This window comes from Barbatula barbatula (genome assembly GCF_947034865.1).
Source record: "Barbatula barbatula genome assembly, chromosome: 5".
Taxonomy (NCBI): Eukaryota; Metazoa; Chordata; class Actinopteri; order Cypriniformes; family Nemacheilidae; genus Barbatula; species Barbatula barbatula.
This window is the reverse complement of record NC_136769.1, coordinates 11673309-11689480: the sequence shown is the minus strand read 5'-3', so window position 1 is coordinate 11689480 and position 16172 is coordinate 11673309. Positions and strand designations below refer to the sequence as shown.

General features: G+C 39.5%; 1 protein-coding gene across 1 annotated transcript in view; it reads left to right on the top strand.

Moving 5' to 3' along the window:
* Positions 1–5853: 5853 nt before the first annotated feature.
* Positions 5854–16172, top strand: part of ppfia3 (PTPRF interacting protein alpha 3) — a 28390-nt gene continuing 18071 nt past the window's right edge. The window contains exons 1-6 of the mRNA XM_079457454.1: positions 5854–7061; positions 13558–13659; positions 14291–14455; positions 14815–14889; positions 14981–15040; positions 15127–15255. Of these exons, the coding sequence (XP_079313580.1) occupies positions 6729–7061; positions 13558–13659; positions 14291–14455; positions 14815–14889; positions 14981–15040; positions 15127–15255 (864 nt within the window). The 5' untranslated portion in view covers positions 5854–6728. The remainder of the gene's footprint in view (positions 7062–13557; positions 13660–14290; positions 14456–14814; positions 14890–14980; positions 15041–15126; positions 15256–16172) is intronic.

Genomic DNA, 16172 nt, shown 5'->3' with positions numbered 1-16172 from the left:
TTACTTTGCGCACTTATATAATATATACATGTGTTTAAAAGTTTAAGTTCTCAAGTTATAAATCATTATTTTAGATTTACCCTTAGGTAGAAAAAGACAGTTTTCAACACCGATAGGTTTATGTAGTGCTCAGTAATTGTTTTTTACAGTTACAGTTTTCTGGTGTCATGACGAACAATGTGGTCAGTTTTATGTAGTGTTATAGAAGAGATTGTGTTGTTTTTAGATCACCTGATCACACAAAGAGTGAAATAACACTGGTGGATAATTCAATGATTTAAATTTGTATCTCCGTCAAATACACTCATTTGTTCCTAAACAAAAGCTATATCTCTTGGGTCCAAATGTCGTTTTCAGCTGTTCTGCATTTCTCTTTAAAAAAGTCAATACGTTTTTTTCCGCATCTCTTACCACACTCCAATTTTGAACACTCTCTGATTTGACAGTGGCATTGTTTTAAGTGTGTCCTTATCTGCACTGAAAATAGTTTGTGCACATTCTTTGCCACATGGCCCATAGTTGCTGTAAATTCCATTCCAAATCTGTCAGACACTCCCTAACCTCAGTGACCTTCTTGCTCCGCCCGCTGCAGCTGTCACCTTTCAATCACACTCTGCAGGGCACTATCATAGCATTGTAAATACTGTCAATACACTCAAGCATTGTCCATGTTTAGTTTGATTTTAGCAGGAAGAGTTTGTGCTTCAAGAGATGATCTAAAGTCTACATAAAAATGTATTTAAAACCAAGAGATGCAAAAAGTTGCAACATTTTATGGTTAAAATGTCAGTTATATTTTTTTCATAAGTAAAACATTTTTTAGTAATGTATCCAACACGATTACAAAACATTACACACATTTGAAACACTGACAAACACGATAAATTAAAGACCAAAATTGCACACGATAAATTAGTTTTAGTTTCAACTGTGAATTTTCCATGATAAAATACAAAACATTTATTATTCAAACAGAGTAAACGGGATTACAAATGTACATTAATAATGCAACTATTTAAAGTTATCTTATTTCTTATACTGTTAATAATTGATTTGTTTTATTTGTGACAAAGAAAATCTTTGCTGCTGCTTTGATGCTGTCTCTCAAAGACAAACAAATCTGAATTATGTCTTGAAAACTGTTGTTTCTAAAAGACAAGTGGTATAAAATAAAGAGCCAAGAAATATGAGTCAGATGCTGTGGGAAGAGTCTGATGAAACAAGTTCTTGATTTGGATAGTGTGAAAAGGGGCTTCTGTTCGGCTCATTTGCATCATGAAGTGGGCTGACTGCTGCTGAATCATTCACTTTTCATAGTAGTTCACATCCTTTTTGATGCTAACCCCAACAAAGCCAGTAGGTATTTTACTGTGTCTTTTGACCATTGACTGTCTGGGATCCTCATCCTGTATGTGCATACATACGCTTAAAATGAGACACAATAGAGACTCTGGCAGTGATTTCACGGTTTCACTCCTCTCTCACCCTTTACATGAGCAGGCTCACTATAGTTCAAGACTGATGTGTAGCTTAATCTCTTAGGTTCTTGCGTTAGTTTCAGCAGGATTTGTGGAACCGGCATGGAATTCTGGGAAGGAGGATGATAAATAAATATTATAGGATTGAAAATCATTTTAATAGAAAGCCAGGTATTCGTTATTGTCTGTGCTCCTTTCTCTCTCGCTCATTCTTTTGCAAGTTCTTAATGAGCTATCAATACCCTTGCTGTCTCTTCCCTTGATCTTTCCCCCTCTCTGTCTCTGTATAAGCCTATGTGGTCTGAGTGATGAAAAGAGACAACTACTATTATTCAACACTACATCACCTCTTGGTTGTGTATCTGGGCCATATTGCAGTTTCCTTGATGAACAGCAGAGGGGGCTAGAAACTCACAAACGTCTCACTGCAATCTTAAATCTGTGGCGAACATACTTGGGTTAGTTTTCTTTTCACCCCTTGTATCATAGGCACATATGCACAATCTCTGCCCTATACACTCGGAAAGTATCAATAAGAGCATTGGTTTGCAATCTGATGTATCTGGCAATTCTCAGGTGATCTAGGAGCATCATTTTGCTATCATGTGATAACCGTACAGCACTTCAAGCCACCACCAAACACAAAAAAGTAAATGTCTTTACGTTTACTCATTTTTATCTCATTTTGGTTATTAGAGCCAGGACATAGAGAGATAGAGTAAATAATGTTAATAGTATTGTACTACAAAAAGAACCAATCAAACAAAATTCATGTTTTCGAAGTGACTGTCTAATTCCATGATCTAACTGGCATAACTGAAATGATTAAAGCTTTTATACATTGACATCTGAACCTGACCTGCACCGGTTTCCACTTTTCTGAATGTACACATGTTAGGAAGGCTCTGATGCTGCAGCTCCAAAAGACACCATTAAACACCATGTTGCCTCTGTTGCCATGGTGATGGGATGTGTATTGGGTAGAGATGCTAGTACCACAAGCTATGTAAGTCACATATACATTTGCAATGCTTAAAAGCAGTGTGTTATATCTTGAAATAAAGCACATGAATAGTTTCACATTCACAATCTATTTTTTTTATTATGGATGTAAAGGTTCTCAAAGCAAGAACTGAGGGTGTTTGTTACAAATCATAATTAGTTCTCGTTAAAGGTTGCTTGACACGAACTGAGATAAAATCGTCATCCCCATTTTGCGCTTCTACAGCATTTTGCTCCAGCTGCAAGTTGCAGGCCTACAACAGCGCAGCTGTGTCTTTAAATCCTCTCCCTGTGCATAACGATGACATCATCCTCTAAAAATACATTACGTCATCTCTTTCGGGACACTTCTCATGGCTCCACCCAGTCCTGCCCCCGCTGCATTGGTTCTTATCAATGCTGGAACCATCCTCGTCGTCTGTTTTATTGGTGGAGAAGTCACCGGTGTCTGTTTTTAATTGGTTCGGCGGGCAACATTGATGCCTGTGGCCTCCACCTCTGAATGGGGATTCTCAGCTCGAGACGGGTCGCGGGTAATTTGTTTTTTTTCGCAAGCGCTCACACTACGTCAAACGGATAGCTTTTTTATGAATACTTACGTGGATGAACTGCGTATGAAATGTGTATGAGGTATGCGATTTAAAGAAGGGACCAGTGCTTTAATGCTAGCCACGTTTGTGGAGATATTTGTGTGTTCACAAAGAATAAATACTCGTTTAAATGTTTTAGCATTGCTTCATTAGGTGGAGCTATAAAAAAGGCATCATAGTATCTATTTGTTTTCAAAGTATTTTAATCCGAACAAAATCATAAATCGTGCATTAAGGAAAGCACATTAAAAATGATGCGATAATTGCTCTAACAAGGGCGTTGATTTAAGGATGGTTCATCATTGCGAAGTGCAATACCGCATGTAGCCTGTAGAGGGGGTGGATGTTGCGACAGACAGAGTGGACCGAAGTTGTCAGGTACCCACTCAGCGATGACCGTTTCGATCTTTGTCTATAAATGCTTGAGCTCTGCTTATAAAATAATACCGTTATCCCTATATGAAGGCGGGGGGAGGGAGTGGCGACGAACCGTGTAACACACGGAGGCTACCTGTTATCACGTAGTTACAGTAGCCCTAGCAACAGCCTATGTTTGTGATCCCTGTGGTGGTGAAGCAGGCGTGAATGTTTCTTTAAGAGCCAGCTCCTTTACATCGACAGAGAGAGGGAGAGGGGAGGGGGGGAAGAGAGAGAGACTGGGGTTGTCTATGGTTAGGTGTAACGTTTGCTCGCTCGGTGCCGTCGTTACATGTGTGAGGAAGAGGGAAGGGGGGAGGCTGATAACTGGGCTTTACCGCTAATTCGGCACCCGAAAGCGCCGCGCTCCGATGGGGTCGACAGGGATGAAATGACGATGTCTAACGTTTACTTCCGACGATGACAACGGTGAGCGGCGGTTAAGCCGGCGTGCATATTTCAGCATCGCATGTATTTTCTTATATATGCATGTTTGTGTGTGTGATATCGCCCAGCTGTGGAGATGAGGAGGGGGGATGGAAGGACTTGGGAGGAGGGGGCGAGGCGAAAGAAGGACGGAAATAAGAGAATAAAATAGCAACACATGATGAAAAGACACGACGTGTTATTCGTTAGATAAAAATGCGATCGTTTGATTTCGACGGCGTGTCCAGTCGCCCATCTGCAGGAGAGAGACGGTACATATATCATGGTGGAGCGGATGGAAAAGCAATACGTCAACACATACATTCAGGCTCCACCGATGCACGCTGAAACTATAAACGTCATTTTGCTTGATCGCAAAAAAGCGATGCTTATTTCATTGCGAGCCCTACATTGTTGTATTGAAGGCATGTGGGTTTTTTCTTCGAGAATTACCCTCAGATCAACAGCATCCAATGCACTCCCAATGTAATGATGGCTGCCTGGTATTTACACGCACCCGTTCCCTTTAAATGTTATTCGACCACGGACACACAAAAGCACTGGCCGGCTACATGATCGTTACACACCGTGAATTTCATTTCCGTATATCATGCGCATCCATTGGCCTCATGACTAATCGCCTCCACAAAGCGTAATGAGAAAAAACAAATAAAGCCCATCGAACTGCAAATAATACAGACGCGATATTGAATTAGTAAATCGTCTCACCTGTTCCCGCTGGGTGTCTATTTTAGTAGACAATTTGAAATAGGTGTGTATGTGTGTGTCGGGAAGAGGGAGGGAGTAAGGCAGAGAGACAAACCAAATGAAATTGGCTGTTGATTTGAATGTTCTGCATGACAGTCGTTGAAACGAGGCTTTCTCGTTGATACATTGTGTTCATTTGCCTCGACGTCGCTCGCATTGAAGACAGAGTATTTAGCACGATTTGTGGCCTGTTCAAGGAATCACTGCCTGTGTCTGAGCGCTATTGATTCTTCTAAATTCCTCTGTGTCGACATGCACTGCTTTCTCTTGTTGTTTCCTCGTTTCTGTGTGGCGGGACACCTCAATGGACATTTTTATTTTTAGTTCCATATGGTCCCCAACGTGTCTGCCACCATCTCCGGCTGACTCTTGTGGAAAAACTATTTCAAGATTACTCCCTGTCTTACAGTTTCATCTGTGTTGAGACCTTTCCTCTCACGCCGGTTTTCAGTTTTTACCTGTGTCATGATCACAGTATGTTTCAGGAAATGCAAATTTAAAGTGACAGCTGCTACCCAAAAGGACAGACGCTGCCCCACTTATCCCTCCCAAGGCAACTTCACAACTTGTATCCCAACATTTTAAGCAGTAAATGCCTGTGCTTGATGCATGATATGCTAACAATGGCAACATTGTGATATTCTAACCCTTTTCTCTCACATTTTGATATCATTGTTGTTTTGTGTGTTTTATATTCATTTTTTAAGTAGCTCTGTATTTTGTGATGTTGTATCCCTCTCAGGGTTTGTCAATAAAAAGCATGATTTTAAAATACTTGAAAATTCCCATCTAACCTCTTGAAAGCAGAGCTGTGTGTTTTCTCAGCGGATGGTGCATGCAAGTTAAAGGGACCAAAAAAATGAAAAATCAGTCATCATTTACTCACCCTCATGACATTTGAAACCTGTATGACTTTCTTTCTTCTGCAGAAGACAAAAGCGGAACATTTTTCAAAATGTTGTTAAACATTTCAGTTTCTTCAAAAATTTGGAATTGTGATTTCCAGTCCGAGATAGCAAGGGATATTTGTGAAATTTCTTTGTTACTGGAAACGGAAATTCATAGATGTAAGAGACCTGTGTTGGGTTTAATATGTGAACCAAAAAAAAAAGATTTCCTGGCCACCTTTGGCATTATGTGCTAATTCCACTTTCCTTTATTTCCCTCTTCAGCTCTCCTTTACTTGAAGTATAAACCCAGTGGGTAGAAGACTCTCCTCAATGCCCACCCTTCCTTTTACCCAATCCAGTCCCTGTAACCCGACGACTTTCCCCTCCTACTTTATCCCGCCGCTTTCACCCCTGCCGAGACCACACCCTACTGCTCCGCCCAAACGCACCCAAGCCAAGGATTTTCAACAGCACATACTAAAAGCAAATCAGGAGCCTTGAAGCCATTCGGGAATTAACAACACAACTCATAACCTACCTGAACATTGAGGAAAAAGCTGTGGATAATAAACCCACAAAGAGGAAAACAACAGAAAAATTCAGATAAACTGGCACGTGTCTACCTTTGAAGAAGAGCACAGCAATTAGGATATTCCGCCAAGGTGGAGAAGAAGGCTGAAACGATTAAATAGGGGGGGAAACAGAAAGAAAGAAGATATAAAGGAAAAGAAACGAAAAATTGCACCGTTTACACATTTTAGCTGCGTATACACACACACCAGTCACTCAAACCAGGTCTGAGCACACACATAGTATATTATAAAATATCTGCAATACTTTAAACAACATTATATGTACACATCAAACATCCACTGAACACACAATATCCATCTGTACTGCACACATTCCCACACACTATTATCACACTCTATCCGACTCCAAATGCTCATATTAACACCCGCATATGAACGACAACATTAGAATCCTGAACACGCAAACACCACCGGATCTGACGCGTAAGCAGTCCACGCTGTGAATCCCGCAAATCCCCCTTTTGGAAACTTGTGGGGACCAGACATAAAAGCTCAACCCTTAACCTCTCTCACGCTATCAGATAACAACTTCACGCACTCGTTCACACCTTCCACGGCCTCAAGATGATGTGTGAGGTGATGCCCACCATCTCAGAGGATGGACGGGGAGGCGGAGGAGGAGGCCCGTCCTCTCCTGCTGGAGGAGGTGGTGGTTTGGGGGGCGGTGCAGGGGGCATGGGTGGTGGGTATGGAGGCCGAGAGGCTCGTGGTGGGGACGAGGGAGGGAGCACTGGAAACTTGGAGTCTCTGATGGTGAACATGCTGACGGAGAGAGAGAGGCTGCTGGAGAGTCTCAGAGAGACCCAGGATAGTCTCGGCACGGCACAATTACGTCTACGAGAGCTGGGTCACGAGAAGGACTCGCTACAGAGACAACTGTCCATCGCACTGCCACAGGTACGCATCAGGGCTTTGTGTGTGCTCCAAACCGTGTTTAATGCAGAATGTCTCTTGTGGTTGTGCAGTTTTATATTGTCTTGTTAGAATGTTAGAAGATTCGTTTAAACAAAACTTGGTCACTATCTGTGTAGTTTTCTATTGTGGAGCGCAAAAGATGAAATATTTTTATGCAAATACAATGAATAGGGAATTTATGTTTTTAAGCTTCAACGAGAGTGCAAAATACCATAAAGGTTTTATAAAAGTAGTAAAATAGTAAATAGGAATGTCTTTCGTGAATTTTGTAACACTTTAGCATGAATGTGCCAAGGAGAGCAAGGGAAGATTTTTACTTATTTAATACATTAAATACTGCTATATACGACTTCAGAAGACATGGAATGTTCAGAAGACAAATTTTTGTAGCAGCTATGTTTGGGATGCTTCTGAGTCCTATTAAAAGTGCTTGAAAAGCCCCAGTCTCATTGTAATTATAGGAAAAAGCAAAAAGTATAATGTTTTCCAGTACAAATCTTGTTTTGTGTCCAACAGAAAGAAGGAAATCATACAGCTTTTTTTAATCGTTAAGATGAGTAAATAATAACAGCATTTTTATTTTTGGACAAGCTGTTTCAGACCTTAAGAATAGTCTTTTTAGATTCAGAATAGCATGTTTTAAGAATTTCTTGAATTAAATATTGGAAAATGGATGAAATCCTGTGATTGCCGGAAGCGTGAACTGCCAGTATAAGTGATGCAACAAAGAAGAAAAAGTCAGGAACAAGAGTAGGAGAGGATCATTTCAGTTGGGCTGAACTTTGGTCATAACTAAACGTCAGTTTTTTTGTCAATGCATCTCAGGCAGTCTTTACGTGTACCTGACTGATCTGGCTAACATTTAAGCCAATGTTCCAGACTAGCTAGGGGCTGATCTGATCACCTTTGCCTGAGGTTTGTCTCTTCTGATCTAATTTATGGTGTCCTGCATATCTTTTAAAAATGTCCTGAACTGTTTTTATTATTTTATGCGGTTGTCTGAGGTCAACTTATGAAGTTCAGGAAGTTTTTACATTCTTAAACATCAGAATCAATAAGTAATAGGTTCTTTTCTACCCGGGTTTTGAGGCTAGCTCGACAAACGCTCTGTTTTATGGGCGTGCCACATCGAAGACTTGGAAGTGAACGCCCACTGCTACGACGCGACTGTGTTCTTCCGCAACCAGGCAATGCACAATCTTTAGCGATCTTTTTACAGCATGTTTATTGCTTGTTCGCTCTATCTTGTGTTACTTCAGTACTGTCATTACGCAAACCAGTGGGTGGGGCTAGAGAAGTAGTCATTGATATTCTTCTGTGGAGGCGGTGTTCAATTTATCTATGGATAAGTGCATTCCAGATCCTGTCGTTCGCTGCGCCTGGTGTCAATAACAGTTCTTTTCAGTAACAAGGGAGTTTTCAGTTCTGACACTTAAAGGATCTCGCTTGAATACGACAACCTCTTATATAACAAAAGCACAGGTTAAAATGTATGTCTTAATTCATCGCCCCTTTAAAGATTATCTGGTTATCTACAATTTTGTGACCTGTTTTACACAATGGGGCTTCTTGTGATTGTGATTTCTGAACGGTATAATCTTTTGAACAGCTCTTGCACTGCTAGATTTAGTCAAATAATGAGTTTGAACCTATAATAACATCATATGAGCTTAAAGTGATGTAATGAGCTTGGGCTATGAACAGAAAGAATGCAAAATCTCTTGTTCAAAATATGTGGGGAGTTTCATTTGCATATGGGGTCAGAGAAGTATGAAAAAACGAGTATAGAATTAGAAATGTGCAACCTTATTCACATTTACAAAATATGATTCCCTAATGCGAAACACGCTTCATGAATATATAAACGTGTTCATATATATATATATTTCTTTAGGAATAGAATCTTCATTTGCAAATGATTTGTGGACATGATAGTCAATCCTTGCATGGCTACATTTAGCTCACATCAAAATGTCAATGCTGCTCTCTTTTTCTTTCATTTGTGATCAGTGAAAATGAAAAGCAGTATTTATTTAATAAATTTAAGGTATTTGCTATACCTTTATACTGACCACTTTACGTCATATACTGTTTGTTTTCTGTAGTGCTGAACAATACATCTACCACATACTGTACATGCTGAAGTTTTGAGATTGACGTATTTTAACTCAAAAATATATCCTATTTAGTGTTACCTATTTTTATGAAGATAATATTGGCAATATTAGCATAGAAATGTCTAATGTGAGTTAAAAGCAGCATAAAAATGCGAAGTTAGAATTTTGGCTTCAGAATTTCTGTAGGTTGTAAATGAAAAACAATATCATGCAAGTTTGTTTCCTTGTCATTATGACATTTCAACATGACACGAGTCATTTTCCATAGCCAAGGTATCGGGTTGAATACAGTCGCACTTTTCAGATTCACAGATTCAGTTACGTTTTGCCATCTTGAATTGTATTTTGTGAATCATAACTTGTGAATATATTTGATACTGGTAACATTTATAAATCAACTGCCATTTACATTTGGCTCAAAATAGCAGATCTTTTAGAGGCCCATTCTGTGGGAGAGGCTGGATATTTAGGGCCCATAGCATCACAGAGAAGAAGAGAATCAATATCACACATACACGCCCAAACACACACACATATGCAAACACAAGCAGACAGAGATTGAGAGGTGCGATGCATTAAAAAGGGTTCATTCGGTGCATCCCACTAGTATAGAATGTATGAGAGAAAAACAGAGAGCATTTCCAGAAGAAGACAAAGTTTCAAGCTATTAAAAAGGGGTGAAAACCCATTGTTAAGATCTTTTGTGTCAGTCGAACTAAAGCAGGAGCTTGAATGAGTGAAAGAAATAAGGCAGGACATTATCACGCAATTGTGTTTAGCATAGTTGTGCCAAACGTAATTCTGGTCCAATCTCAGCACGGTACAGTTCTAGAATGCCAAAGTCCTATGGGCCCACTGAGTTACCATCTGTGTACCACTATACCACTATACCCCACTCCCCTTTCTTTTCCTTTGCTCTATTTTTTTTCTTTCTTTACCCTAGTTTTGCTTGTTATTAAAGAAATCAACATAGATGGACACTGGAATTTTAGGTGCCCTGCAAAAAATCTGGATTGTTATTTAAAAGTATTAAATATTTTATATATAATAATATTATAGTTTTAAAAAGTATTTAATAGTTTTCTAGAAAAATATTATTAATTATAATTGCAGAAATTTGTAATATACTTTTAAGTGTATTTTTGTAATCTTGTTTTCTTGTTTTAACCAAATATAGAATAACATTACAATACGCATGATAGAAGGCATGTGACATCATATGACAACCTAGGGTGTCCGTTTTTATAAACATTAGATCCAAAATAACAAATAAATAAACAAATAAAATTCAAAGTGTTAAAATGAACCATCTGCTTGCATTTTTGCAACAACGTTTTGTACATATGAATAAAAATGTAAAATACTGTAATAAAATGTGCCACAAGTTGGTCAGCAAGTAAACTTAAAGCCAACAAAATGTTATAAATCAGATGAATGGAAACTTATTAAGTTGTACATGCATTGTGATTGGTCTAAATATTTTGCAAAGAACATGCTGTTTGATGGGTTGTGGGTTGGGTTTGCATTGCAGAGGGAACGTAATTGCTTAGCATTTTGCCACGTTGCTTAACGTTTGCAATGTCAGCTCTCACACATATTTCAACATCATCTAATAAAAAAACAAACATCTGCTGTGGATTTGAGCAAATGAACACACAATGCCTAATACATGAGTACATAGCAACATGTACATGTAGTCTGGCATGGTGACTGTCTGCGCTTGACAGAGAAGTTGTGCCGTGTGTTTCTCTATGAACAGGCCCTATCACATATAGGCAGCTGGGAAGGGATGGTGCGGTTTTAGGTGTGCTGAATTAAGCATGTCAGGCCATATGTCATCTAAGACAACATGGTGCCTTATGGCACCCAAGAATTGTTTATTGGAGTATTCAGAACGTGTTTCACACAGACACAAACTGTGGAAACCAACATTCACACGGTCATTGAATGTTTGCTTTTGTTGAGTGTGTGGATTTGTGGCAGTTTTTTTGTGCTTGTGTCGAGCGTGTCAATGTGTTATAGTGTTTGTGTGATGATGTTGAGTGTGCAGATGAGTTATAGTGTTTTTGTGAACACGTTGGGCGTGTAGTTGTGGTGTAGTGTCTGTGTGATAGTGTTGAGCGTGTAGATATATTTTATTGTTTGTGTGATGCCGTTGAGCGTGTGGTTGTGTTATAGTGTTTGTGTGATGGTGTTGAGTGTATGGATGTGTTGTATTTTTTTTGTGATGGCGTTGAGCTTGTAGATGTGTTATTGTGTTTATGAGATGCCATTGAGCGTGTGGTTGTGTTATACTGTTAGTGTAATGGTGTTGAGCGTATGGATGTGTTGTATTGTTTGTGTGATGCCGTTGAGCGTGTAGATGTGTTATTGTGTTTATGAGATGCCATTGAGCGTGTGGTTGTGTTATACTGTTAGTGTAATGGTGTTGAGCGTATGGATGTGTTGTATTGTTTGTGTGATGCCGTTGAGCGTGTAGATGTGTTATTGTGTTTGTGAGATGGAGTTGAGCGTGTGGTTGTGTTATAGTGTTTGTGTGATGGTTTTGAGTGTATGGATGTTTTGTATTTTTTTTTGTGATGGTGTTGAGCTTGTAGATGTGTTATTGTGTTTATGAGATGCCATTGAGCGTGTGGTTGTGTTATACTGTTAGTGTAATGGTGTTGAGCGTATGGATGTGTTGTATTGTTTGTGTGATGCCGTTGAGCGTGTAGATGTGTTATTGTGTTTGTGAGATGGAGTTGAGCGTGTGGTTGTGTTATAGTGTTTGTGTGATGGTTTTGAGTGTATGGAAGTGTTGTATTGTTTGTGTGATGGTGTTGAGCGTGTAGATGTGTTAGTGTGTTTGTGAGATGGTGTTGAGGATGTGTATTGGTTACAGTGTTTGTGTGATGGTGTTGAGCGTGGGATTTTTAGGATGTTTGTGTGATGGTGTTGGGTTTGTGGGTGTGTTACAGTGTTTGTGTGATGGTGTTGAGCGTGGGATTTTTAGGATGTTTGTGTGATGGTGTTGAGCGTGTAGATGTGTTAGTGTGTTTGTGAGATGGTGTTGAGGATGTGTATTGGTTACAATGTTTGTGTGATGGTGTTGAGCGTGGGATTTTTAGGATGTTTGTGTGATGGTGTTGGGTTTGTGGGTGTGTTACAGTGTTTGTGTGATGGTGTTGAGCGTGGGATTTTTAGGATGTTTGTGTGATGGTGTTGGGCTTGTGGGTGTGTTACAATGTTTGTGTGATGGTGTTGAGCGTGGGATTTTTAGGATGTTTGTGTGATGGTGTTGGGTTTGTGGGTGTGTTACAGTGTTTGTGTGATGGTGTTGAGCGTGGGATTTTTAGGATGTTTGTGTGATGGTGTTGGGCTTGTGGGTGTGTTACACTGTTTGTGTGATGGTGTTGAGCGTGGGATTTTTAGGATGTTTGTGTGATGGTGTTGGGCTTGTGGGTGTGTTACAATGTTTGTGTGATGGTGTTGAGCGTGGGATTTTTAGGATGTTTGTGTGATGGTGTTGGGCTTGTGGGTGTGTTACAGTGTTTGTGTGATGGTGTTGAGCGTGGGATTTTTAGGATGTTTGTGTGATGGTGTTGGGTTTGTGGGTGTGTTACACTGTTTGTGTGATGGTGTTGAGCGTGGGATTTTTAGGATGTTTGTGTGATGGTGTTGGGCTTGTGGGTGTGTTACAATGTTTGTGTGATGGTGTTGAGCGTGGGATTTTTAGGATGTTTGTGTGATGGTGTTGGGCTTGTGGGTGTGTTACAGTGTTTGTGTGATGGTGTTGAGCGTGGGATTTTTAGGATGTTTGTGTGATGGTGTTGGGCTTGTGGGTGTGTTACAGTGTTTGTGTGATGGTGTTGAGCGTGGGATTTTTAGGATGTTTGTGTGATGGTGTTGGGCTTGTGGGTGTGTTACAGTGTTTGTGTGATGGTGTTGAGCGTGGGATTTTTAGGATGTTTGTGTGATGGTGTTGGGCTTGTGGGTGTGTTACACTGTTTGTGTGATGGTGTTGAGCGTGGGATTTTTAGGATGTTTGTGTGATGGTGTTGGGCTTGTGGGTGTGTTACACTGTTTGTGTGATGGCGTTTAGTGTGTTGCTGTGTTGTATAGTTTGTGTGATGGTTGTGAGTATTAGATTAACAGCAAATTTATACATTTCTTAGGATTCCTAAAATCAATATGTGATGGTGTTTGTATGCTGGTTTATCGTTGACACATTATTCCACATAATGTGTGTGTGGTTTGAGAGTGTGTATGTGATGTAGCACATGTAAATATATTTTAGGCTGACCACAGCACTGGATATGCACTTTTTGGTCTAATTGTTGCGTTGATTGTCTGCTAAGATCGCGTTTTGTGTGTGTGAGCAGGAGTTTGCGGTGTTGACCAAAGAGCTGAATGTATGTCGAGAGCAGCTGCTGGAGAGAGAGGAAGAAATTGCTGAGCTCAAGGCGGAGAGGAACAACACACGGGTCAGTAACTCCATAACCATCATCTATGTGTATGTGTGTGTGGTCCTGGTAAACCCTTCAGTGTGGCGACCAAATGTCCCCACAAAGTCCAATTTTCTTTTAAAACTGCTTATTATTTAGCTTAACTTAATAATGTCTTAATAATGAAAATGTAAAAAAGTTTTCTATGAGGACTGGGAGATACATTGTACAGTTTGAATGGTATAAAAATCATTAGGTATTTGGAAATCACCATAAAACATGGAAGCCCAATATGTGTGTATAGGTGTGATTGTGCAACTTCATATGAAGAGTTTGGTTCCAAAAACAGAACTCAAAAATCATGTTTTTTATTATGTAATCATGTTTTTATTGTGTTAGTTAGCTGTACTTATGTATGAGTTATTAAGGCTTAAATCAAAACAAACCAACTGTGGTTTGATTCACTGTGTTTGTGATTTTTTAGTTTGAGGTGTTTGTTTCTTTGAATATTACAGTTGGAGTGTAAATCTTAAACCTTGCTTACATATGGGACTGATTTTCCCTATGTATATTTCGTGATTCGTGACAATGAACTCATGTGACAACTAGCCCCGGTCTCCTCTTTATATTCTCTTATCTCACTTTCTCTGTTGCGTGTCCTGCTGTCTAGCTCCTGCTGGAGCATCTGGAGTGTCTGGTGTCTCGTCACGAGCGTTCTCTGAGGATGACTGTGGTAAAGAGACAAGCTCAGTCTCCTGCAGGAGTCTCCAGTGAGGTCGAGGTTCTCAAAGCCCTCAAGTCTCTGTTTGAACATCACAAAGCCCTGGATGAAAAGGTCAGCCGCCCCATCCCTGTTCTAAAAGATGATGATGTTCATGTATTGTTCATTGTAATTTGCTAAAGTGACCACAGCTATTCGGCTCCAGAAAGTACCAAAAGTTTGTGTATTTGAATTAGTGTGTATTTTGTATTAATCGAAAGTTGAGATTTATAAATAAATTGTTTCCTGGTTCTACAAATGAAACTGGAAAAATAACAAATTACTTGTTAATAAACTGTGACTTTAAAAACTGATATTGTTCCAATGCACATTGCTAGATGTCTGTAGAGCAAGCGTGCCTGTTATAGGAAATGTTTGTTTTTTTGACAGGCTCTACCGGCTGATTCATTGTCTATTGTTTCTCTGTCCCTCAGGTGCGTGAAAGATTGCGTGTGGCTTTAGAGAGAGTTGCTGTTTTAGAAGAAGAGCTGGAGACGTCTTCGAATGAGGTGAACATCATATTATCATAATGCATGTTTGTGCCGTTTTCTCTGTCTGGTCTGTGGGTCTCGAGTGCTCAATTTTGTTTGTTGTATTTAGGTTCTATCTTTGCGGGATCAGATTAAAAGGCGAGAACGGGGTTTGGACAACGGAAAGGAAGTTAGTCAGAGCAATGATTTGAATCTTGTTTTAAATCTTTTCACGTTCATTTTCCTCATGTTTCTCTTTTGAACTGATTCACACAGCGGCTTCCCAACGGCCCCTCTTCTCTCTTGGATGAGGGAGAGATCGACAGACAGAGAGATGGAGAGATAGAGAGACAGAGAGCAGAACTTTCTCAGTTAAAGGAGAGACTGGCTCTTATGTGCAGACAGGTGAGTAGATGTGTTAATGTGTGATGTGTATGTGTATGCAGTGGGATCTGGTGAGACACATTGAAAATCATTTAAGGTTTAAATCCACTTTAAATATTGAAGAAAACAATAAACTGCTTTAGCCATACCATCACATATTTGTCATTATGTCATGTATTGTTTGAAATGAGAACAAGCAGTGAGCACGTTAGGTCAATAATAAAAAAGTACATTTGTGGTAGGAACGGTGTTAATGGTGTAGCACACAGGATGCTTTTCTACAAATCTCTAAAGCGATGTGCGTTGTCAAAGCACTATGCAAATAGAGGACTGGAACTGATGCACTTTGAAGCATTCATCATCAGGTTTTGCATGACTTACGGAGTCAATGGTGAGCTTGAGCACATGCTGTTGTTAAAGCAAACGGAGATATTGTAAAGCTAATAAGAATGTTATTAATTTTCAAATAATAAGAAGTACTTATATTAATATCACTTAGCTTCAGACTTTAAAATTAAATTGTTTTGCTGATAAAATAGTTTGTAATGAAAGAAAAATGTTTTATAAATTATTTTATAAATATAAGTGTTATGTTATATATTTAATTTAATTATAAATACATCAAACGTGGTTTGACTGGACAGCATTGCAGCTATTTCTCTTGTGGTGTATGAGTTTGGACCCCATTGTGTACGTGTTTTGTGCATTTTGTCCAGATGGAAGTAAATGAAGGCATACAGTATGATGCACTCTGTTAACTGACACATTTTGCATGAGAGGGTTCCAGTTAGCCAGGCAGATGTAGAACTGGCATTCCTGTGGTTGCCATAGAGAGAAAGGCTCAGAGATGGTCAGCAGAAGACGGTGTCACGTTTTTGCTGCCCTCTGGTGGATTTAAACAACATTGCAAGCTTGCAAAAATATCAAAAATGATTGTA